This window comes from Culicoides brevitarsis, chromosome 3 (assembly GCF_036172545.1).
Source record: "Culicoides brevitarsis isolate CSIRO-B50_1 chromosome 3, AGI_CSIRO_Cbre_v1, whole genome shotgun sequence".
In the NCBI taxonomy this organism is placed as follows: domain Eukaryota; kingdom Metazoa; phylum Arthropoda; class Insecta; order Diptera; family Ceratopogonidae; genus Culicoides; species Culicoides brevitarsis.
Window position 1 is genome coordinate 7,782,512 of NC_087087.1, and position 27,453 is coordinate 7,809,964.

The 27,453-nt window shown below is 27.1% G+C and overlaps 1 protein-coding gene across 7 annotated transcripts in view; it reads left to right on the plus strand.

The window, feature by feature from the left end:
* The window catches only part of LOC134836083 (tensin-1), a 129,095-nt gene that overhangs the window by 66,748 nt on the left and 34,894 nt on the right, over positions 1–27,453 (plus strand). Inside the window, exon 2 of one of the 7 annotated variants that reach the window (XM_063851269.1) lies at positions 1,657–2,559. The exons of 5 other annotated variants lie outside the window; for them this stretch is intronic. In XM_063851269.1, the coding sequence (XP_063707339.1) occupies positions 1,657–2,559 (903 nt within the window). Of the gene's footprint in view, positions 1–1,656; positions 2,560–18,774; positions 18,906–27,453 lie in introns of those variants that run through there. One more of the 7 variants, XM_063851272.1, reaches the window with a different exon arrangement.

Here is a 27,453-nt window from a genome sequence, read left to right on the forward strand (position 1 = left end):
AACAAAAGCTTCAATTAATTCAAGTTGGATCTTTCGATCTTTGCAATGGCGATCAAAGATCTTTAAGATCGGATATTTGATAATTTTGGCGGGAAATTTTATTCACGTTATTTGATAAAATTTAAAGCTTTTATACAAGCTAAGTTCAAACTTTTACTCAACGAATTGAATTCTTCGAATTGATCTTTCGATCTTTGCAATGGCGATAAAAGATCTTGAAGATCGAATATTTGATAATTTTGGCGGGAAATTTTGTTCGCCTTATTTTGATAAAAATTGAAGCTTTAGAAGCTGAATTAAATTATAAGTTTGAATTCAGCTTCTAAAAAAGCTTTTTAATTTTATCAAAATAACGCGAAGAAAATTTTCCCGCCAAAATTTCAAATAGACGCTAAATCTCCATATTTAATAATTTTATTTGAATTTTTAATTCAACTTTATTCCTTTTATTGATTCAATCCAATTTTAACTTCTAATTCCTTCCATTTTCATAAAATTCCAATCTCAGCATGAAAAATTTCTTCATTCCTCCAATACCACAAATTAATGCGACATCACAAACACGATCAATTGTCCATTGTCACTCAACCCAAAGCAGAGAAAGAATGTGGGAAGTGCATTATGATGACATCAAACTTTTGATTTTCACACCTCATCAATACCTTCTAACAAAAACAAAAAAAAACGAACTTAAAAAAAAACCAAAAGTAAATAATCTCAAAAAATGCCCATAATTCGTCTTGTTTATTCATCCATCAGGTAGATCACGATTCTATGAGTTTTTTCTCTTCTACGAAATTCTCACTTTACACATTTTATGACGTCGAAAACATTTTTACGAGCCTCTAAATTCGAAATAAAAAAAAATAAATATTTCAAAAAAAAAAAATGTAGAGACAGAAGAAGAGAGAGACGGAAAAGTGTCAATAGTGTAATTATAATGTTTGATGTTCGTGTCGCATTTCACATTACATAAACAAAACGTGACACTAAACTGGAAATGAAGAGCAATTGTCACTCGTTTTCCTCGAAGAATCAAGTTGAAGGTGTCGTCGAGCTAAAACGCAAATAAATAGAGTTTATTGTAAAAAAAAGTACGACGTCGACAAGTAATTGTTTTCGGTTGATCTTTAACCGTTGCAATCAATCTTTTTTATTGACGTTGGCGTTTCGCTTCATTTTTTTTTCGTTTCGATGTTTTTGTTTGGAATACATTTAAATTGAAAGTTTTTGTCGGTTTAAGATCTTTTTGCGAGTTTTGTTGATCAATAGACGATGAAAAATTAGATTTTTGACAAAATGTCAGAAAATTGAAATTTTTTGTTAAGAGAGGAATAATTGCAAAAACTCGTTCAATTAAGATTTCCAGTTCAGTATTACGACATCTTGCCATAACTTGACTGACGCTCAAATTAATCGCCGTAATAACGAACAGAATGAGTGCTTTCTCGCATGCAAATGTGCATTCAATTAGTTGATAAACACTTTTGAATAGTCATCGTTGTTAAAAATCCATTTGAATATTAAAGTCATGTGTGTGTTTTCCTTATCGATCTTTCGATCGACAATTGAACCAGAAACAAACTTGAAACAACATTTCACAACTACGCACTTTAAACACTTGTTTTTTCACTCACAAATTCCTTTCATTTGCAGCCGAAATTACGGTACGCTGACACGTCGTACCTCATCTATCAGCAATGGCGAAAAGGGGGTCCCGTTAAAACGTTTCCCCTTCTCACGAAATACTACGTCGACGAGAACGGCGTCAACATTCGCAACAACTTGAACCAGAAAAAATCAAAAGATAAGAGACTCTCGAAGCAGCTAAATGGCAAACCTGTCTTCAAAATAAAAGATGGTCGAGGCAAAGACAAGACCGTGAAGAATGGCAACGTCAAAGGACGCAATTACAAGAAGCGACGCAGTCGAAAAGGGACTTCGAGTGAAGAGGATGAAAATACGAAAGAAAACAAAGACGCCAAAGAAGAAATTCTTCCTCCGCCCCCGCCGACCCCCCCTCAAGATCCATCAACTCCCGTAGAAAATGTCAACGAAATCCAAGAATATCAATCTATCTCTATTCCAAATCCGCCTCCGCCGCAGTTACCACAGGAATTCTCAACCTTCAAATCCCCCCCGACATCCCCCCTCGTCGCCAAAATCGACGAAGTTGATCAATTCGATACGCAACTTCACATCGACGAACCACGAAACACGATCTCCAGCGTAGATGAAGTCACTGAAATCGAAGTGAGTGCCGACATTCATCGCTCGAATAGCGAATCGGAGGAAGATACTGTGATAGAAGCGAATAACAACAACATCAAGCTCGATAAGAAACTTTCAGCTGATCGTCAGCTACAACCTGACATGGAACTCATAATACAAGAAATTGGCGATTTGGATCCCAAACCACTCTTTGGGGCGTCAATGAGTGTTCCAATAAGGCGAAAGCAATACGAATATCCTGTCGACATCGATTCGTTATCATCAGTGTCGGATTTGGAAGACGCTGAAACACTAATTCGACAACTGCAGTACGGCGTTGAACAAGTGGTAAGTTTTTTATTTTTAGAACGAACAAAGGTGTGTCCTTAAGTTAATGACAAGCTTGATTTGATTTTTATTGCGTCTCTGCTCCTTTGTGAACAATTTACTCGCTTATCGTTGAGTAGAGAATAGATTTTATGATTCTTTGTGGAATTTTATCAAAAAAAAAAGCTAAACTTGATTGATTTATGTCATCACATGGCGCTGTAAAAACGCAATTTTTATGAGTTTTTTCATAAACTATCAGCAGGATATGTCTTTCGACAAGTTTTTTATGCGTTTTTTGTCTGAAAAAAATTAAAGGAAAAGAATAAAACTGACCCAAAATGTCATAAAAAATAATTCAACTTCCATTAGTTGAAGAAAAAACATTAAAAATTTAAAATTATGAAGTGAGAAATAAGGAAAGACGATGAACATGAAAAAGAGAGAATTTGATGAGAAACTTGTATGAAAACTGACCGAAAATTGTTCAAGATGCTTGTACAACTTTTTCGAACAGTATCTTGTACAAGTTTTCAATTTCATTGTAGATGAATTTTATTCGACTTTTGGATGAAAAAATACATTGATGAAATTAAACTTATGATTTTTTAAAAATTTATGAGAAATTTTTCAAAGCAATATTATTTTAAAAAAGTTAATTAATGAAAAATTTAACTCTAAGTAAAAAAATTAAATAAAATTTTATAGTAACGGAAATAATTAAAAGACGAGCAGAAAAAATTTTTAAAGAAAAAATTTTTTAAAATTTAAAAAAAAAATAGTTTTAAAAAATGTAAAATAATAGAAAGAGAAAATTAAAGCAAAATTATAAAAATAAAAAAAAAAAATAATTTATTTTATTTTTTATATAAATTATTATTATTTACAAGTTTTTTAATTATATAAAAAAAATTAAATTTAAAAAAAAATTATGAAAAAAAAAATTAAATTATTTTTAAAAAAAATTATTAAGTCAATATAATTAAATAAAAAAAATAAAAAAAATTAAATAAAATTTAAATAAAAAAAATAAAAAAAAAATAAATTATTAAAAAAAAATAAATATTTTATAAAAAAAATTAAAAAAAATTATTTAAAAATACCTAATAATTTATTTAAAACAAATAAATTTTAAAGAATTCAAAATATTAGAATTTATTATTTTTTGATTTATTACTATTTTTTTATTAATTATTTATTTTTTGTTAGTTGAAAATACTAACATATATTCAATTATTATTCATCAGAACTGGATATCTTAGAAAAATTTATGAATTTTTACATGAAAAAATCTTTTGACCTGAAGATGTAGATTTTGAGATCAGCTAAAGATCATTCAGAAATTTTGTCAAGTTAAAATCAAAAAAATTAAAAAATGTTACCCAAATATCAAATGATACAGAAGACTCACTTCCTGACCTTTTTTCATGTTCCTTTAAACCAGTCAACGAACAGATTTCAACCTTTAAATTTTTTTAACCACAAGAAAATTATCTCATCATTCTATTAATTCAACCGAAGTGAGAAACAATTTGCGACTAATATCACGCAATTCTTTAATTTATAACTTCTGTTTAATTAATAACTTCTTCTCAACTGCTTCTGTATCACTCATGAATACTGGTATCATTATTTTATTATGGGACACTGAAAAGAAAAAACTGGACTTTAAAAGCATTCATTAAGAAATTCGATGACGACGACGACTCGACTTGATTGATGCAGTAATTTGTTTATTAGACTGTCGTCGTCATCGTTATTATTTCGTCGTAGACCAATTTCGAAGCGTGAGCAGAGATAAATATCATTAAATTTATTTGTTTATAATCTGCTTCGACATAAAATTGCAAGATTTTTTTTGCAAGATCTCTAAGCCCGGTAATGATATGTATTTAGTAGCAATCGTATTTTATTTTAATGATCACTTTTGCGTCGTGTAATGAGTATAATTTTCCATCTTTTGATGATCTGATCAAACAACGCGCGCGCTAGGCAGAAACGAAACGAGGATGAACATAAATTTTTATTAAAAAGCGATAAAAAAGCGAGCGAAACCGCAAGTAATTGTTCAGCGTGCGCAGCATCATAGCAGCTCGACGACGTCAGAGGTGTCTAACTAAACGATTATTATTCACCTCATCATTCAAAATATGCATCATTATAATTGTTATTGCTCCATGACTTTCGTAAACGAGACTCTGAATTGATAGAATATAAAATTAATGTTTATTATTATTACTGTTGTTAAAAGCACTCGCTTTTTTACACAGAATAATGACAGCAAATAGACAACAACAACATATTATGCTTGGGCATGAATAAAAATATCGAAAGAGAAGATCTTGTAGAATAACAAAAAAAAAACGAGAGCGCTGTCAGTCTGACAATAAATAAGCAACAAAAAAGTATGAGACTCGGGAATCTTTGATAGATTGTATGCAAATTACGATGAAATAGCAAAAAAAAATCACGGCGGTTGGCGGTTGATTTGACGCTTCCGAAGGAAATGACGTTAGATGTCACTTTATTGACATTTTTTCATTCAGATTTTTTTTTGTCAAATTGGATTTTAAAAAATTTTTGGCCTTTAAATATTTGATCCTCAAATTTCTTGTCAACAGATGTCACTTTTTGATGGATAGAAGTCAATACTTGACATTAGATGTCACTTTGTTAAAAAATTTTTTTTATTAAATCAGATTTTAACATTTTTGGCATTTAAATCATTGATCTTCAAATTCTTATAAAAATTTTAAGTTTTTGTCAATAGATGCCACTTTTTGATAAATAGAAGTCAATATTCGACGTTAGATGTCACTTTTTTTAAATTTTTATTTTAGATTTTATTTTTTTACTCTCAAATCTTGATCTTCAAATTTTTTTTTTATTTTTTGTCATTTTTTATTAAACTTGAAATGAATATTCGACGTTAGATGTCACTTTATTGGCAAATTTTTGAATCGAACCAAATTTTAAAAATTTTTGGCTGTAAATGTCACTTTCAGCAGGTGAAATTTTTCAACTATATAATTTTTTTTTTTAATATTTTTTATTTTTTTTAAAACTTTTATTAAATATTTTTGTTCAAATTTTTCTTAATTATTTTTTTTAATTTTATTTATTATAATTTTTAAATATTTTTTTTTTATTTTTTAAAAAATTTATTTATTATAATTTTTAAATTTTATTAAATATTATTTTTAAATTTTATTTATTATTTTTTTTTTAAATTAATTGTTCAATTAACTAAAAAAACTCACTTTTTATAGCAAAAATATTTAAATTCACTTAAAATTTTTTTTTTTAATTTTTCTAACATTCTACAATGAAAATTTATTTCAAATCTCTCCGCTAGATGTCACTGTCAATCAATAAAAACTTTAAAACTCACCGCTAGATGTCGCTTTTTCACAAAAATTACTTTAAAAGCCAAAAATTTCTCATTTTTGATCGACTTAACTTCATTGAATCCATTGAAGTGCTCGTAAAATCCCATAAACTCACGACTTTATCTCTTGTTAAATGCTTTTGTTTGTCTTCAGAGACACTCACTCACACACTAAAAAGGCAAAACGAAAAAGAAACCGCATTTATTGCAATAAACCACAACTCTTGATGTAAATTTCAAACATTTTATTTATATTTTTTCGTACAATAAACATACAAAAATTCCATTTTATTCAACCGTCATTCATCTCGCCAAAAGCTTTTTAAAGCAATTAACAGCCATTCGCAGATCTGCGTGCAAATCGTACTGCACACTTAATTGACGCTAAAAGTATGTTATTTATGAAGTGTTGTTCTACTAAAAATTTAATTCTCTCTGGCTACTGCTGATATCGCTTTGAATAGGTTTTTGTTCTGAAAATTCACAAGCAACACTTTGATAAATTCCTGATTTAATTAAACTTTGTTGTTTGGCGTCTCGTGCAACGCGGTGCCAAATTCCTTACTCGACTCCAACCTTGTTAATCAACCACAATTCAAATGCAAAACTGCTCTTTTGATGTTGACCGATGACGTGATAAACACGTTCGTTATTGGAGGTAATTGAATTAATCCACAAGCAATTATTTTTTTAAACGTTTTTGAATGTCATTAACGGCAATTAGCCCGAAAATGCATTCCCTTTCGTTTTTTTTTTTTTTTGACAATTTATCGATTAACATGTTCCGGTTTTTTTTTTAATTTTTTTGATCAACGAATAAAAAAACGTGAAACGCACGATTAATTATCAGTTTAAGTAATTTTTCGTATCCGTGTCAAAGCACGTCGAAATCGCGTTAAACATCTTTATCGAACGAGACATGTTTGGGTGTGAATGTTATTTAATCAAAATGTATAAAAAACAATCAACATGCTAAAAAAAAATACGACAAAAAAAGTTCTTATGAATGAATTGCGTTCATAATGTTCCGTTTTGCGTGTGTTTGTCTTTGTTTTGTAAACAAATAGTGGGCGAAATTGCTTCCTTTTTTCATATAAAAATTCGTATTTTTTAAAAAAATATTCACGTCACATTTTTTGTTGTTTTACTCTGCGGGAGTTGAATTGTTAAGTAAATAAGTGTCAATAAGGTTTTTAAACTTAAAATGGGTCTAAAGAAGAGTTTAAAGCAGTTCATGAAACTTAAAAGTTGAAAATTCTTAACTTTAGGCCAATTTGGGATTTTCAGCTTTAAAAACTGAAAAAATCTTACACTACTAAACTGAATCGTTTGGCAATAAATTTGTTCAGTTTTTGTATAAATTCATCAAAAGAGGTTCTTTAAAGGCTCTTTATGTATTTTAAATCGAAAAAAGGTCGAATTTAGCCCTAAAAATTTAAAATTAGTCCCTTATGGAATTAAAATTAACAAAATTAAATTTTAACGAGAATTTGAACTCGTAAAAAATTAAATAAAAAAATAAATAAAATAAAAAATCGACTAAATTATAAAATAAAAATAAAAAAAAAATTAAATAGAAAATTATTTATTTTTTAATTATTTTTTTTTTATTTATTAAATTTTTTTTTTATTAATTATTTTTATTTTTAATTATTTTAATTTTATTATTATTTAATATTTTTTAATTATAAAATTGATAAAAATTTTTTTAATAAATTCAACCTTTTTTCGATTCAAAAGACATTTCGAGTCTTTAACGAACCTCTTTTGATGAATTTCATTCAAAACCTAAACAAATTTATTGCCAAAGCACCAAATTTGCATACAATTAAACACGAATTTGGCACTATTTACCGCCAAATTATGCAAATTGTCGCAATTTTTATACATACACTTAATTTTTATATAAATGACTCAAACATGACCAACTGTTGATGAGGCCAATTTTTAACCATATCACACGTCGCACAAACACATCGACAAAAATTTATTTTTACTTGCAGTTATGGTCAGGCGCCCGATACGTGAATTTCATACAAAAAAAATTGTTAGAAATTGACGCAATAACATGCAAAAATAAACCTTTTAAAAATATTTTTTGGAGAGAAACCTCCAGTCGGCGTTCTTTCACATGTGTTCCCGATGTATTTTTATGACAAAACCGCATGCCTCATGAATTTGAAAAAATTAAAACTGATAATAAAATACTCAATAGAACAAAAATACATGCAAAAAAGTAATTTGCTTTTAAACTTCCTACGCAAAAATGTGACTTTGTGCTTGATAGTAGCTGTACTTGTCAGGTGTTTAATTACCCATAGATTTATTGGAAAAATATGTAAAATGGATTGAATTGCGGATATGACAATCAAACGACTCTTAACCCAGTTCATAAGATGCAATAATGTTTACTGAAGAAGAAAAAGGAATTCTTGGCACCTCATCAAATTTTATCATCTGTTCAATTATTAATAATTTTTGTTGTTAAAAGTGAGACAATGTGAATTTTTTTTCGAATTTAAGAGATCGTGATGTCATCCTGTGCAACATGTGTTCGTTTGAGTGTCTATTTATTGGTTAAAAACGAGTTAAAAAGCAATCGGAGGAAAAGCATTAACAGCTGAGGTGATGAGTTCGTAGAAAATAATGAAAAACAGATAAATTTTTCATCATTTTTTTTCTAATATACACGAAACAAGTAAACATCCGATAGGCATTTCATGCGGTATTTCACTGATCGGAGCGTGAACAAAGTAAATTACTTTGATCTTGTTTTGTTTTAATTTTAGTGATGAGTAATATTTTAAACAAGAATTGTATAAGTTGCATAATTTGAGTTCAGTAGCTTGAATATAAGAGGTCAGTTTAAAATTTTTGCACACACAAAATTTTTTTTTTTTAAAACTGAACGATTTTGCAGTTCATTAAGCGTTTTTTAACAACTAAAGTGACATCTAACGGCAGTTTTTTAGATTTGATAGATTTACAGCGACATCTATTGAATAAAATTTATCATTAAGTCAAAGATTTTAAAACTAAGCAAATTTTTCCTATAAAAAAAACCAAAATAAATTTAAAACTATTAATTTGTTATCAAAAAGTGACATCTAACGGCAATTTTTAAAAATTTAATTAATTTAAAGCGACATCTACTGTTGAAAATTTTGAAGCTTTACAAACTTATTAACCGAAATTAATTTTCTTTTCTAATTGATAAAATCTAAAATCAATTTAAAAACACAATTTCTTACAAAAAGTGACATCTGACGGCAGTTTTTAAAATTTTTCTGAACTTACAATGACATCTACTGAAAAAATTTTAAGTTTTTAAAATTTTTCAACCAAAATTGGCTAATTTCTATTAAAAAGAAATTTAATTAATTTTTTTTTATTCTTTGATTAAAATTTTTGTTGATTATAAAGATCTAAACTCAATTTGAAACAAAAAAATTTATATGAAGTGCCATCTAGCGGAGAAATTTTACAACTCATTTTCATCATTTTTACCTTAACTGCACTTGTTACTTTTCTAACCTAATTCCTGTTAGTTTTTAATCAAAATCTAAAATGCTAATCTCTTACTGCAACATTGTAATATTCACTAATGGTCGATGTCTAGTCTCGTTTTTAATGGTCTTTTTATTCATGAAATCAAGCAAATTCCTTCGATATTTTAACGAAATCCAAAACTCTGAACCTAAAATGTATGATGATTAAGTACCATGCATCTCAGAAATGAATGTCAATTGTCTCATCAAATATGTCAATTTATTACAAACTTTTTTTTTGTGCAGCATTCTGTGCTGCGAATAAAAATGACAAGAAAACGTTTGTTCAAAACGAAACAAATTCCAACGAGAAATTTTTCTTGAATAGAAATAATGTAATAATAATACGGCATCCGAATGAAGTGAATGCAGATGACATGACATATGAATGCAGGAAATTTTTGCATTTTTGCGGAATAGAGCCCGTTTTTATATTAACGAAGCTCGAAACTCGTTTTTAAAAATTAATCTTGAACACTCCTCTAAGTCATCATCATCTTCGTGCATCGTAAAAACATTCTAAAAGTTTATTATTGTTTTTTTGACAACAGTAAAGTTTTTATTATGATACAAAAAAAAACAAAAAAAAAACTGTCGCGAAATGACCTTCCCCGCAAGTCGCGAAGATCAATGTCAAGTTCATTTCGCTAATGACATGGAACGTGTCTCTTTTTGTTTTTTTCGTTTTTTGATCATTATTATTTTAATTAGTACCTACTGAGTGTTGGCGAGCGGAGATGCAATGCAGTGATAAAAGTTTCGTTGTTCTAGTTTTCTTGCAAAAATATTTTTTAAAGAAAAATATAGCACAGTAAACATCATTTGATGTGAACAAAAATGCAACCATCAGAGTTCATCAACTTTGGGTCGAAGGAATTTTTCAGCTAATGGAAAGAGTTTGACAAGTTGAAGAGCTTTTTCGTGCTCTTACATATTAATTTAGCTAAAAATGGTAACTAAACATCGCCATTTATGGTAAAATGTGTGTAATTTAAATTTAAAATTTCTTTTTCTCTTGTCGTCGTCGTCGTCTCTCTTTCTCCTGTGTTTGTATATTTTTGCTGTTAATGTTATAAATATTTTGTGTACTTACTCTTACACAACAAACAATAAAATATGTTCCTAATGCACACACAACAACAACAACAACATGCAATTCACGATTTACTGTTTCAGAGTAGACAGGGATGGAACTAAGTTCATGGAGGCAAATGGGCAAGGAAAATTAAAAATTTTTTTCAGGATGGAAAAAATATAAAATAATCAAACTAATTATACTTACAAAAGTAAATATTGAAAAAGAAATTCAAAGTTCCAAATTTGTAATGCCGAGAACAACTAACTACATAAAAAGTACAAAAAAAATTCAGCAAAACTTTTTCAAAAACAATGCAAATGTTCCAAAATAGTATCTTTCAAAATCTTGATAGCAAATTTTTTAAGAAACCATAAATTATTTCAAGCTCATAATTCATCAATTATCATCCTTCAATAACAATTCAACACATAAGATTTTAAGCTATATCAAAGTCCAAAAAAAATAAATTACTTACTTATAAATTCTGTAGGAGACAAACGAAATCAAAGCTCTATGCTTAGATACAACCTTCAAATGAAAGAAAAAATCAAAAACCTGAAGATGCCTTGGCGTTCTTCTTAACGTTAAAGAAACATCCATAGAATAAAATTTAAAGAAAGATACTTAATTGTCTCGGCTATTAATGTCATTGAGAAGAATCAAAAAAAAATATGTTGATGGAAGTCTAAATATTAAAAGCCTCGAATAAATCGAACAGATGGAACCAACTTTTTTGTTATGAACACATACTGCTTAGAACCTAAAGCAACGGATAGAAGAAAAATATGGAGCTTACCTTCTCAAGCTGCAAGGTACTTCCCATAAATATTTTTTTTAGAGAAGAAGATCAAATAACCAAATATGATGAAAATCAAAAATATATTGATAATAGCAGTTGACGTTTCAAGAAAAGAAACAAATAAGACAAACTACCCTTCGAACTATCTTAGAAGGCATTGCCCTCAATGACATTTAAAAATCATTCTCCATCCCTGTAATTTGACTAAGACGACTTCGTATTTTTTTGCTGCTTGCTTTCTTGTTGCTTATTGCTTCCATACATCATTCTTGTCGTCTTGTTCGTTTTAGTTCAAGTTTTGTTCGTTTTTTACTCTGCGTTCGTTCTGCTATATTACAACGACAACTGTGATTGCAATTCAAACGGTTTTAAATACTTTTAAAGGTCGTTTTGTATGTTTGTTCTTACTCGCAGACAGCGAGTCTTTAGCAAAACTAACGTAATAGCTGTTAATTATTTTTTTTTGATTGAAATTTTGTGGCAATTTCTCAGCAAATATTGATTGGTGTTAAAATAAATTTTGAGCACGATGTCCCCAAAAATGGTCGTAACTTGCATAACTCTCGAGCTGTTACAAGAGAAATAAATCGACATAATTCCGGGAGACAACTTTTCATTAATGTACATTTAAAGAGTTCAACTATACTTTAATCGAACACTTGTTCATCGATCGTATTTGGTAATTCTCTTAATAAATCATGTTAAGCTGCATTTTTCATTCAACGTTTTTTTTTTGCATGTAGCTCAAAATGTAGCGGGAAATGCGACTTGCGTCTTAGTTTGGACCGGAGAAAAGAGTTACAAACATTGTGAAGAGGTGAAATTATGAGTTTTTCGTAACATTTATATATCGTTAATCTCTCCTAAGAGACCTCATTTGTGTGCAGCAACGATCGCGGGAACAAAGAAAATTTCATATTTTCCCATACAACACATCTCTCGTAATAATTTATGACTTATCTATAACAAGATTGCTCTTACTTTGCTGCTACTCTCTCATACATAAATTCTAATTTGCATATCATGATGCCAGTTTTAGATATTTTGTTTCTTTTTTTTTTTTGCCACAAAAATGGACATGAAAATTTAAATAAAATATTCATAAATGCACGTATTGCAAAAATGAAGAGAAAAAAAAATAAATGGCGAAGAGACAAAATTGGAACATAGTAGAAAATTATTTTTTTTTTCTTAACAAGAACAGAATCCAGAAATCTTTTTTGATTATTAAATTAATAAAAAAAATATTATAAATTATTCATGAGCGATCGTAAAAAAATTTTTCATTGCCATTGTTGAATCAGAAGATTAAAAAAAATGCAAACTGAACTATTTTTATCGCCTTCAAATAAATATTAGAAAAACAACAGATCACAAATAAAAAGTAGACCAGACACGAAAATTGCGATTCGCGTAAATAAATAAATTTATCAAATTGCTTTTTTTGTGCGTTCTGCGTTTTGTACGAAAAATTATTAAAAAATTTTTGTTGTAAATAATAACAAATGTGAATGGCCTAATTAAAAATTTTTTGCAAGTTATTTTTAACACAATTTAATGCGTTTTAGATGTTTGTTGAAAAAAAGTATCGATCGAAGGTTTTTATTAATAAAAATTTTTGAAACACACAAAAATGTTAACCACAAGTTGGTCATAAATTCGATTAAAATTAGTTTCGAGATTCGACTGTAATTCGGCAGAAAATCGTAAATTATTTGTTCAAATTAAAATTCTTTTCATCAATAATGTTCATAATTTATTTAATTTTTTTTTCTTTCTTTGTAGGTAAGTCAAGTTGATTGGTTTTAAAAGACGTAAAAATAGTTCAAAGGAGGGCGTAAGTAAAAATTGATATCGTTTCCTGAAATTTTTTTTTGAGATTTTTGGCAACCCTGCATATAAAAATTTTACGATAAGAAGCATTTGTTTATCTTAAAGGTTAAAATTCTTCCAAAAACAGAATTTTTTTAATCAATTTTAGTGAAATTATTGAAATTTGATCAATTTTTCAATATTTTGAAATTAAATTGGCAACCCTGTATCAAAAAAGTTCAATTTTAAAACCTTCCGCAAAAAACACTACATCCTTGATGACACACATTTTACAATGAAAAATTGACCATCGGACATGATTTATTGTTATTACACACTTTATTTATTTAATCTATAGTTTAGTTAGAAATTTAATCAAACCCAATTCCTTGACCCAGTTAGTTCCGTTTTTGTAATAAAAATTTCTTTTGATTTTAATTGAAATTGATGATGACGCCGATCGTTATCTTCATTACCGCATCGCGATAAGCGGAAGAACTCTCCCTTTAATTATATTTGCAAACATTTCACACTACATTGTATCTATCTATGGATTCCCTGACACAGTTTTGTTCTTGTTGTTACACTTAACCCGTGATGTCATCTTAATGTAAATATTTACACAACAACGAAAAAAAAAATAGATTAACTTGGGTAAGGCCCGTGTGTGATAGCAAAGTGTCTGTACAGGTCACGACGTAATTTGTCATCTCTAATGTTAGATTTTACAACGCTTTACATTGTTATCAATTTTGTGTAACTCGTTCATCAATCATGCTTTTTTCTTAATAAATACCATGACATTATGTTCGAAATGTTCAATATTGGACTTTTTTTTGTTATTGGTAGTCTATGGAAAAGTGTAAACGTGTAACTTAACTTAACTTAAACTTAAGCATTAAGTCAAAGAATTTTTAGGATAAGAAACATATCTTTAGGAAACTGATCAGTTAATGAAACTTCGAAGTTAATATAATGATTAAAATCAATAAATTCAACAAATCATAAATTTTGAGACAAGTCAAGCAAATTATAGTAGACTCATAGAATCTCAAGATGGTCAGTTAATTCTAATAAAAACTCTTAGACCACAAGCAAATTTGACAATCAAGAACAGCGATCAAAGGCATCAACCAACTCAAGAAAAAAAAATGCTTAAAAGGAAGAGCAGCAGCTAAAATGGATCTGACACCTCACTAAACAAGAGCTTTGAAAATTTACTTTATGTTATAAAATTAATGGAACCAAGCAATTATGTCTTTTTAACATTATCTACGTTAAGATCAACAATCTTTTGGAAAGCTGTAAGAGTACAATTTTTAGCCAAATTTGAGTCAAATGCTTATGAAAAATTACAGAAGCAACAAATGGAAGTAAAATAACAAACGTTCCGGCAACAATTATCTTCTTTGCTTATTGAAATTGTTGAATTGTGAAAGTCGAATATCCTCATATTGGATCCAAGGAAAATCTTTAACCTTTTGATCTTTTGAAAACTTACTATAGAAAAGTTAATTAAGCCAAAAAAAAAGTTAAGTTACTTGAAGCAAAGTAAAAAATCCTCTTCGAATTAAAATTCGTCTCAAACATGAACTTTACATTACATTAAGTCAACTTAAGTTTCAATCCTTTAAGTCAAAGCTACTGACCATCATGTTTGCCCTGTAAACCTTTTGCTGTACGAACGGCAAAAACCCATTAAAAGTGTAACATGACACAAAACAACGTAAATGCAAATATTTATTGGTTCTTGCTCAGTACGTCGAACGCTTGCTTATAATATATTTAGCAAAGTAATCAAGCGAAGCAAAATGTTTATTATTATTATTATAATTATACATATTGCAATGTTTTAATTTTATGAACGTTCCAACGATCATCCTTTCATATACACTTCTTCCTATACTTTTTAAAAAAAAAAATATCAAACGTGAGTGAGTGACTTAATCATGTAGTGTACAAAACATCACGCAAGCCAAGTCAATATTTACCCGGTTTTCAACTCATTTCTTTCCACACATTTCATAACCTCACACACACACATCTTCAGCATATTTCTAATGAATATAATGAGCGACGACGACGCTACATGTGTGTGAAAGAATGCAAAACTCATACACGAGACTTGACTTCTATCAATGAATGTGTTGTTTTGTTACTGCTCTATACAGCGCTAAAAGTACAAGAAATGGATGGACACGAACGTTTTGTACTGAAATTCACAAGTATTTTGTATTTGTTGTTATGTGCGCGATTTTAGTCGATGTTTTACCAGCGTACTGACCGCTACTCGCGCGTACATTTTTTTTATTATTATTATTACATTTAATATATATATTAAATAATAATTAATGTGTGTATTTAATTCTATTCTGCATAGAATAGATTTTTTTTGTGTAATATTTAATCTGCTCTAAATTTGTAACAATAAACAAAAATAATCATTAAACGAAAATAATTGGTAATTGAACGTCGTCGCCGCAATCATCAGCATTATTAATAAAAAATTATAAGAAAAAAGTGATTATTCATCAAGATAAAGAAAAAATGCTATAAAAATATTTTTTAATTAAAAAAAATATTAATGATGATTCATGGTGTTTAAAATTTATAATAATAAATAATTAAAAAATAAAAAAAATAATTTTATAAAAATTTATTAATTAATAAAATTATTAATTAATTTTGCTATTTATTAATTAATAAAAATAAAATAATAAAAAAATTTTAATTAATAAAAAGTGAAAAATAATTGCAAAAAATATTATAATAAAAAAGTTCAAGGTTCGCTTTTTCTTATCGTCTCGCAAAACCAACGATTACCGATAATCTTTATACAATTTGATAAACTTATAAAAGTGTTTCTAAAAACAATCCAATCAATAAAAAAATTTCAATCAAAGTTCAATAAAAAAAATTAACAATCAGATAAATAAAGAAAATTACGCAATTTGATATATTTTTAATTTTTCTCTATATTTATACAATGGAGAAACGTACAACGTCCGGTTTCAATCAATTTTTCACAAACAGCTGAAGTTACTTCTGATTTGTTTATTTTTTCTTCAGCATTTCGTAAAACGATTCTTATTATTATAAAATTTTAAACGCCAATCATGAAAAACGACGTTTCGAAAAAGTTTGAAATAAAAAATCAACAAAATATTTTGTTATAATTAATTTATCGCTATGTTTATCAAAACATCAAATTATAAGTGTCAGTGCAAAAGGAAAATATTATCATTGATTTTGACATAAAGTGAAAATTTTAGTGAAATTGACAAGTTTATGGCTCTAGTGATTTTTTACAAGAAAAAAAAGTTATAAAAAATCAATAAAAAATTTGAAATTTGTTTTTTTTACATGATGAAAAATTCTTGACCTTCTAAAAAAAAGTTAAAATGTGATCAACATCTGCATTGTTGCGCAAAACGTTGCTTTGAGAAATATTTAACAACGAAAAAAAACTTAAAAATATAAATTATGAACTTTAGTACCAAGAATCGCTTGAAAGAAAATTGCAAACAAATCTTGTTTTAATTGACTTTGCGAAATGTATTTAACGCAAAAATGTTGGCACGAAAAAAAACGATCGTGTTACCAAGGCGAATCGGAGACAAAACGACACAATTTCTGCACATTATTTGCATGTCATGTTTATCCGCGTACAATAACCAACCGCAAGAACATCCCGAAAAAAAAAACAACGAGAAATAATTTTTTTCATTCTTCTTTATTTTTTCTTTGGGTAACACGCATCTCGTAAAATGAGATGATTTCCAAAATAATTCTTCTTGTTCATTATGCAAATTTGATATCTTTGTCGCGGTCGTATTTTTTTCATATATAAAAAAAGTTTCAAGGACAACTTTTTGGTTAATTAAGCGTCTCTGATAAGATAAAGCGACGTAAATTTTTATTTTAATTGAAGAAGAAGAATTTAATTCCATGAGTCATTTACTCGCAGACTTAGTCATGAAAGAAATTGCTTTCTATTTTTAAAAACCCATCTAAGTGGAATTTTTGCATTTTCCAGATGTTTTAACGCACGTCAGGAATTAAATTTAATTTTCCTCTTGCATTCTTTGTATCGACAACTGATACGATCTTCGGACATTCACTTAATGATAATAATTTATGTCTGTTTAGTTCAAAGTATCAACTAACAACAATGCAGTTTATTTAATATTTTTAATAGTTTTCTTAACAAAATATCAAATGCCATTTGGAAACAGAGAATTTCTTGTACAATTCAAGAATACAAAAAAAAATATTTATCAGGAAATATTTTATTCTCTCTGACAAAGATAAATAAATAAATGCTTACATAGATCAAGAGGAATATTTATAAGCTGCGAAAGAAAGAATAATGTGCGTAAAGTGATTAACTTCAGTTATATTTCTTCATTTGTACACCTTTTATGAATGTTTATACGGAAGATTTTTAGTTAGATACACCGTTAAATTAGGCATTAAATGCTCCTTTCATACGCATTACAGACAAAAATTTTATTGAACAAGTCATTTAATAACAAAAAAAAAAAACAAGAAGAACAAGAACTAAATATAAAATTTTTTAACAATAAAAAAAAATATACAAATTGACGTTTTAGAGCAATAAAAACAAATTAACGATCAATTTGAAGAATATACAAAAGAAAAAAAATTATTGAACAATATGGCAATAATAATATTTTAAAAGTTGATCTTTATTGTGAAAAATTAACAAAAAATTGCTAAAAGTGTTAAAAACTATGTTCTTAAAAAAATTATTTAAATCAAAATTTTACGATTTTTGATTTCTCAGTAAAATAAATAATTAATTAATTAAAATAAAAATTAAAGAATTATAAATTATTTTAATTAACAATATTTTTTTTAAATTTTTTTATTTATTTTAAAATTTAATTTAATTAAAATAAAAATTATTTAAAATTAGTTAAAAATTAACAATAAGAATTTTTTAAAAAAAATAAATTAATTTTTAAATTTAAAAGTTTTAATAAAAAATTAAATAAATTTTTTTTAAATTTTAAATTTTTTTAAATTAAATTTTTTTTTTTAATTTAAATTTTTTTAAATTTTTTTTTTAATTTAATTTAAATTAAAAAATTTAAAAAAAATATATTTTAATTTTTAATTAAAAATAAAATTAATTAATATTAAAATATAATTTGAATTACTTAAATAAGATATTTTAATTTTAGTTAAATTTTTAAATTAATTTTTTTTTTTCAAAAAAATCATAAATTTAAAAAATGTTGAAAAATTATAAATTCTTCTCTTCTTCGATTACAAATATTATTACCAAGAAAAAAATTCATCATGTAAAAACCGTTCAAATTTTTTATAAAATCAAATTCCATAGGATGAGTGTCTCTAGTTATAAATAAAAAGCAAAGAATTTACTAACAAAGAAATGGAAACAAAAATCTAAAAAAAATGAATAAAAATTAACATTAAAAAATAACAAATTGGTGTTAAAAAAAGTATCGATTAATAAAAAAAAGTGTTTAAAAAAATAAAATAAAAAATTGTTAATGATAGTTATTAATAATAAAATATTAAAACAACGAAAAAATTATTAAATATTAAAATCCGTTTATAAAAAATTGTCTCATCATTAAATGCTGTCGCTAAGCCGTTAATTATTAGTTATATATGTAAAATATTGCGCCAAAAGCCATAATAATGATAAGGATTAATTCACAATCGTTTACTTTGTCAAGCACTCTTAAAAAGGTAAAAAATATTTTTTTTCTATACTTTGTTATTGTTATTAATTGAGAACTCGTGAGTAAATCTAAAAGTCATCTAGAAAAATATTTACTGAACACTTCGATTGACTCACGAATGAATAAATAAATGAACTTACTGCGTTTTGAATAAATATTCACTTCGATTCTAAAAGTGTGCGCCTTTGTTTGATTAATTTGATAAAACAGCGTGAAATTTATTTGTTGAACTTGACCTTCGTTAGAAATTTTTTTAAAAAATAATTTTTTTCTCTTATGATAAATGTCTTTTAGACAAAAAAAATAAATAAAAATGAGAAACAGCCGGCACGTAACTCCCACGGAAGCCATCAGCCGGCAAAATGGAATTGCGCGATAGTGATGATCCGATGTTTGTTGCATCAAGGTCGCCCAGTTACCTACTTGTGTCATTTACATCGTAAAAGTCTATTATTATCACACACTTGCTAAATAGACGTTTCTCTCTCTTTCTCTCGCAATCTATCTCTCGTACGGAAAACTGCACCATTGATGATGATGTTAAAGCAGGTGCATCAATGCATGTTACAACTTTTATGTTGAGGATGCATTGAATTGGCAGGCAGACAGAATGCATGATCGATAGACGATGCGATGATGGCTCGTTGCACGTTGCATTGGTGCGACGTTACTTTAGAAAATATTTCCGCTATTTTCATACCTATTTCAGAGTTATGAAAGCATTTTGTGTTCTGTGATACATGTATACTTGTCATAACGGTGCCATACCATTGATGGAAATTATGAATGTATTGATGTCAACTTGTTACCTTTTTCTCCGCGTTTTATTGCAGTTTGCTGTCATTTTGCTCGTTTTGCAATAACATTTTTTATTTAGTGTTATAGTAGAGCATCAATTTTTTAAATTTTTCTTTTGAAAAAACAATTTTTTAAAATTTTTAAAAAATTATAGAAAATTAATTTTAAAATTTTTAACGGATTTTTTTTAAATTGACATTTACAAATTTTTAAAATTTTTATTTATAATTTTTAGAATTTTTTTGTTTAAAAAATTAATTTTAATTTTTTAAAATCAAATTTAAATTTTTTTTTCAATAATTTTAAAAAATTGAATTTATAAAATTTAGAAATCATCAAAAAAATTTTTGTAAAAATTTTTAACGGTCATTTTTTGAATTGACATTTACAAATTTTTGAAGTTAATTTATTTTTTTAACAATTTTTCATAAAAAAAATATTTTAAAAGTTTTCTTCTGAATAATTCATACAAAATTTAATTAAAAAAAATTCGAAAATCTTTTATAAAAATAAAAATTTTTAACGGTCATTTTTTTTGAATTGACATTTACGAATTTTTGATTTAAATAACTTTAAAAATTGATTAATAACTCGTATGATGCTCCAAAAACACACCATGAAACATGTTTAACATAAAAAAATTCATGAATTTATGAAGACCGAAAACTCAAACTTGAAGCCGCATAAAATTATCATAATAAAATGTAAATGTTTTACGATTAAATTGACGTTTCCAAATTAGATGCAAATGTAGAAAAAAAATAATTTTTGAAGCTTAAGTCATTGATGTTTTAATAATGAATAAACTAACATTAAATTTCATCAATAATGATACAGTTAGCCCTTTGAAAGATTTTCGTGCCTAAATTAAAGCTACTGAACAATGTTAAATTACCTTTTTTATCGGAACCGAAATGCTTAATAATATTGTAACACCTTGTTAAGCGTTCGTTAATGATTGGCTTTCGTTTGCCTCGAATGACGCATAATAATAGTAATCGTAAAAATGATACAAAATGCGATAAGTAAGTTATCTTATCATAAAGTGTTGGAGTTTTTATGGGTGATTATTAACTTTTTTTTTATTGAATTTCTACAGAAAACTTTTTAAAAAAAGTTTTATGATCATTAAAAGTGCCTTGAAGGTATTTGGAACGAAGGAAAAACGGACTCAAATCCGCTTATTTTTACACGTTTTTGGATCAGTTTAACGTGTTTTTACAAGAGCTTGACTGAAAGTTTATTTTGAAGTGATTTTGCATTAAAATTAGTGTCAAAACCTGAAAAAAATAATAAATTCTTTTATTATTATGGTTATTCTTTTATATTTTTATTGTGGTTATGCAAATTATTAATGTTTATAAAGTTGCAAAAAAAACTGGTCAATCAGCTAAATTTTGCGAAAAAGGACAGAGCAACAAATGAAAGTGTCTCATGTTAATAATTTAAATTGAATTTCAGGTAAAATTATTTATTTTTAAATTTAACAAAGTTTTAAGATTTTATTTAATTTTAGGATTTTAATTAAGGCTAATAAAAGTCAAGAGATATTCTTTCAGAGAAATTCAAATGATTTCTGAAATATTTTCAAAAACTGCCTACATGGATGAGAAAAGGAAGATCTTTAGTCGTTTAATGAAAATTTTGCCATAAATGTTAATAGAAGGAACAATTAAAACTAACGAAACCGAAAGTAACGATGAACTTTGCAGCCTATAATATTGCATAACTACTAAAAGAAAGTTGAATAAGTTTCTAACCAAATCGATGGAGGAAGGAGAAGGACCGACATTTCAAAGAACAGCTACTTAAACAATACTCAAATATTTTAATTATTTAATTTAGAAGGACAGGACATAATTTTCAAATTTGACAGTGTCACATACAAATCTGATACAAATCATTGAACTCATGCTCTTAATAGGTATTGCCGAATATAGAAAACTTCTAATGCACTCTTCACAAAAAGAAAGTTACAAAAGGCGAAGAATAACAATATTGACTTTTTTAACAAAAAGAATCAGTGAAGCTACACATCAAAATTGACTCTTAATGAAAATTTTCTTATTATATATACTTAAAGTAAATTGAAACTAATGCAAGATGAATAAAAGATTTAATAAGAAAAAAAATTCAGAAAATTAAGTCTTCTGATAAGAAGAAAGATAAAAAGCGGAATCATCTTCAATATTTGTTCCGTCCTTACTTCAAACTTTTTTACAGATTTAAACTCATATTAATATTATAATTAACTTTTCGTTTCGCACAACTTTTAGACCTAAAAAATCTCCTGAAAAACAGGAAGTCAAAAGAAATTCGATACCAAAAACGTTAATGAAGTAGATCAATGATCGGTTAATGTCACGAACAAACACATTCCCGCCTCCCATTTTCAGTGCATATTTTTTTGTTACTTACATGCACCATGCAAAAAATAATAATAATCTCCGTTCGTAATAATTGACTTCGATAAACATTTTATTTATTGCCTTTAGTATCCCATAATTTAACGAAAAACTACCATTTAATATTTTTTGTTTCGTTCTTTTTATGATTATTATTTTTCGATATTTTTTTTTTGGGGGGAATAATTTTGTCTCAGGTGACTTCTCTCTCCGCGTTGTATCGTGATAATATCAAAGCATTTTGCAGTCCATTAAAAATACACACGCAGCGCAAATAATTTGGAGTAATTGCTTTCGCGATATTAAATTTAAAAGTCATTTGCACACGTTCATAAAAAAAAAATATTGAAGAATGTCAGGCCGATAATTTGTTATTTGATACTTTTTTTGCGAGAGTGAGCGATAAATAATTGGCAAAATAATAAAAGGTGGTCGAGGAGACCTTCGCAGTGCAAGACGTCTCCATTACAGTGCTCAGTGTTTATTTTTTTTATTGAACGTAATTTCCATTGAATTGCTCATAAAAATTACTTTTAATAAAAATCTAATCTATATCAAATAAATTAATTTTGACACGACGCACAGCACCGCCAGCTACGACGTTGCAATTGAATGCAAAGCAAATTTAAATTGAATGATTCAATTCAATATGCAAAAAAATAAAACGCATTGGTGGCCTGTGAATGAATTGAGAGAGAGAAGTCATTCACTTTGAAGATTCGAAAGCAGTTCTTCTTGCAGGCGTTTCGTTTTTTATCTTGTCATCGTTGTTCGTGTCATCATCTTTTGCATGTTTATTTATTCAAATCACGTATTTTTTTAGTTTTTTAAAGTTATAATTATTGCTCCATATTTTTTTTTTGTTTTTTTTTCCTCTTTAGAAATACTCCAATAAATCTTCTCCTCCTCTAACGATGTTTAGTGAACTGAACACGCATAAATATTAATTTAACATATCCGCGTGATTCTTATCGCACCGGAGATTTTTCTCGTTTTCTCATTTACCACGAACGCTTAGAATGTTAAAAACTAATATGAGAGAATTTGTTTACCTGAAAAAGGCTAAAAATTCGTGCAAAGGTATTTTTATTGAAAAATAACAAAATTTTAGTTTTATTAAAGCTATAAATTTAATTTTTGAGTGATTTTTAAAAGATTTTTGCCTTTTATGAGTTCAAAGGCGTTCGTGGGTGATAAAAAGAGGAAGCTAATTAACTAACTAAGTAAAAATTTTATTTTCAATTAGCTAAATTTGGTCATTTTTATCAAATTTTATATCCTAATTATCACTGAATTTAAACTTTTTTGCCTAAAAAATAAAAAAAAAATAACTTAATTAATTCAAAGAAAAAAACTTCTTAAGAAGCAAATTTAATATTTTTTTAATTAAGACATTTATGTTCAAATTTTACCTTTTTTGGATAATTTCAACTTCCGAAAATTATTTAAATTTTAAGTAGGAGTCATTTTAGGTTAAAAATTTTACTTACTGATATTTTTTTAAAATTCATAAAAATTTTTAACTTAACTCCATTTAAAACTGTTAATTTTCTCATCACAACTCCAACTTCACGTTTTTCTTCACAATTTTAAACCTCAACATTAGTAGTCCATTCCATCAGCATCTTGTTTACGTTCCAGTTTGCGTTTCAAATTAAATGTTTTATATCAACACAACTCCAAGTCTCAACAGAAGAGCTTGTGGCGCGTCTCATACATGTTAATTTAAATTAATAATTCGTGCAAAGATTTGATGATCTACAAAAACAACAGAAAAGCTTTTAAAGATGTGTGATATTTAGAGAAAAAAAATCTAAAGTAATCTGATAGTGAAACACGTTAATTGATTCAAAGCATACACGCTTCGGCACTCGAACGAACGTGATTTTGTCGTCGACCGAACGAACGAACGAGCTGAAAAAATGCCGGAGATTTTATACCTTTTTATTAACATAAATATCTTTCGGCAACATTTTCATGCATGATTTGATTTGTAAATAAAATCGCTCGAGGGATTTCCTCTTTTTATGATATCGCCAAAGTTAAAGCTTTGCTATTTCTATGCTATTAGTATCGATAACGTTCTAAAGATCTTTTTAAAAAAAATTTTTTTAAAGCAGGTGTGTTTGTGATAAATCTTATCGAAAGACCTGCGAACACGACCGAAACAATAATTATACCGATCGCAAGAGATAATTTATTTATTAGTTGCAACAACAAGTTTGTATCAGCTTAGCTCAATAATTACTTTGCCAGCAATTTAATATGTAAATATGGCTCGGATTCGAAAGAAAAAAAAACTTCAGCTGACTTGTTGATGTGATTTATGTTGTCAGGTTTGTTTGAAAGTTATTAAATTATGAGTGATTTGTTTCGTTCCATGTGTGGCTTTCATGTCTTGTGTGCCTCACAAAAAAAAACATGCAAGTCGAGACATGAGACATGGCTGAGGAAGTAAATTGCTTGGAAATAAATTAGCGTTCAATTATGCTAATATTTTTAATTGTAATGAACAGATACATGGTCGGAGGTAGATCTAGCCAGCGCGATAAGTATGAGGTGACATGATTACAGAGGAGGGAAGTAAATTGGATTAATTTGAAAAAAGTGACAGTCATGTGATTTTTTTCTCTCATTTCTTGTCTGGTTCTTTGTTCGTTGACAGTTTGTTTGGTTGATATATTTGCTTAAAGAGTTATCAGTTTGGATTTTTTTTCGCACTTCAACACTTGATTTGTTTGAGTTTTTGAAGAGTTCGATGACAAGAAGTACTTTATTGGCTATTTTTTTTCTCTGAACTAAAATTTTGTTATCTTGAAATATAAATTAAAATAATTATTAATTAAATAAAAATTTAATTTAAAAAAATAATAAAAATTTTAAACAATTTAAAATTATTTAAAAAAAATTTTTTTTTGTCTTTCGAGATTAAAAAAAAATAATTAATTATACATAAAATATTAAAAAATAATTTAATAATTTTAAATGATTTTTAAAAAAATTTAAAAAAAACTGAAAAAAAAATTTTAATTTTTTACTGTCAAAATTTGTTTTAAAAAATTATTTTTTAATTGTCTTTATTTTTAATTTAATTTTTTAATTCAATATTAATTTTAAAATTGATGATTGAATAATTTTATTTTATTAGAAAGAAAATTTTTAAGAATTTAAAAAAATTTTAAAAATTAAAATATGTACAAAACTTAGTTATATTTTTTTTATTTTATATTTTTATTTAATTTTATATTTTTTTTAATTTAATTTTAAAAAACAATTAAGAAAATAATTCTTAAATTATTTGTTGATTTTAAGAATTTTTAAAAATTTTTTAAATAAAAAATAAAAATTTTAAAAATTAATAAATAATTTAAAAATTATTTTTTCAAAAATTCTCGTTATTTTTAATGAAAAACGCCCCTTTTTAGCAAATTATTCATCAAATTTCCGGTACATATTGCAATTTAGCTACTAATTCTCGGAAACGCATATTCATTGCATGTCAAGCCCACAATAATTGCATTAATATCTATAATTTGCAGCAACATTGTTAGCTAAAAAAAAACTGCCCACAGAAGCGATGATAAAGCCGTCTTTCTATCTGGACATTTGCTTGTCATTGTCATCATTCCAACCGCAAAAGATGTCTGTTTAACGACAAAACTGACTTTTAATCGATACAAAGGCATTAGCATAAATTTACATGCAAACTCGATTATGATCCAGTCTCTCAGGCAACATCTTTTGAAGTGTGTGTTTTATGCGTGTCATTAAAAAATCGACTGCCCCGCGGGTAAATTGATTAATTTTTTTTGACATATTCCTCGTCTTGTGAGCTTCTTCGTACGAAAAAAAATTATATTTTTTTAATGATGTTGAAAATAATTGAAAATTATTAGTCATTACAACTCTTTACCGCCGTAGACTCGAATCGTGTCTAATTTAATTGTAAATATTATGAAATGTTATAAAAATATTTGTGTTTGCTCAAATAAATGCTAATAACGATGACACGAGTAAATGGCCTTCAGACGCATTTCATTAGAAATCTACTTGAAGAAAAAAAAACTCGAATTCGCAACAGAAGTGATTTATTGTGACAACTTTGCCTCTCTTTCTCGTTCTGCATTTGAAATTTCAACTATCGAAAATTCCCGCCCATTCAGTGATCATTAGCTTCACGTCAACACTCGCTTACCGCTTAAATGACGATTAAAGGTCAAGCATGTTGTTAAAAAGTTACCTGAAAAAAAAAAACAAATCAAAACATTGAAAATCGATATTTAGTTGAAGAACTGCAAAATATGAATGAAACATAAAAATAAATTCAGAAACAGGTTTTTTTCCTTCGTTTTTTTTCGCGTATATGAGACAAGATCAAAGGAGATTTTTGCACGTCTGTATGGTGCGCCATATATTTGAAATTTTATTGCATCCAACAAAAAAAATATTTAAAAATAAAAATATTGATTTCGATGCGATAAACACTTTAAATTAACTTGTACGGCATTTTTTATGTTCAAAAGGCGAAAAAAAAAATTTTTTTTGTGAGATATGTTTTTTAATTTGTTTTTTGATATTTTTGCGTATTTTATTTAAAATAATAAAATTAACATAATTTATGATAAAATGGGTTTAATGGGTCTGTGTAAACCTGTCGAAAGGATGATTATTAGAATTAACAAGCAAGTTTTTATGAAGCACATTACTTAAGTTTAAGTAAAAAAAAAATCTCTTTTGTCTAAGAAATTTTGTCTGTCTGTTTTAAGAAGTTAAAAAAAAAGTTTTTAGAAAAAGAAAATAAAATTTAAAAACTTGTGATTCAAAAAATTTAATATTTTTAAATATTTTAGCCATGTCAATAAACTAAGAAGTATAGCGTAACATTCGTTGCCCATTGAACTACTTTTTTAATTAAAAGTAGAGGATCTGGCATTTTAATTTGATACCAACCATACAACATGAACATATTTGTTTGCAAGTTTAAATGTTAGCCAAAATTCTTTCTAAACAGAAGAGTTATCAAATAGAGGAACTAATTCAAAAAAGGAGGATTTCATATAACAACATCTTACTATCACTCACAGGCCAATCCAAGCGAGCGGTATATCCGAAGCAAGACAATAGAAGAAAGATATTGAGGCTCCTTGAAATTATGACCAATGTTCAGACGTTTAAAATTGGTTCGGAAATGAAATGTAAAAATGTTTTCTCGAACTATTACAAAGTAGCTGTTAAAAAATTATGCAACGACTAATTGCCGAATTGTTAATTCGTTCTTCAACTTACATCTATCAAGAAAAGGACATACATACCTGCTTCTGTAAAGCTTAAGGATGCCTTGTCTTTATAAGT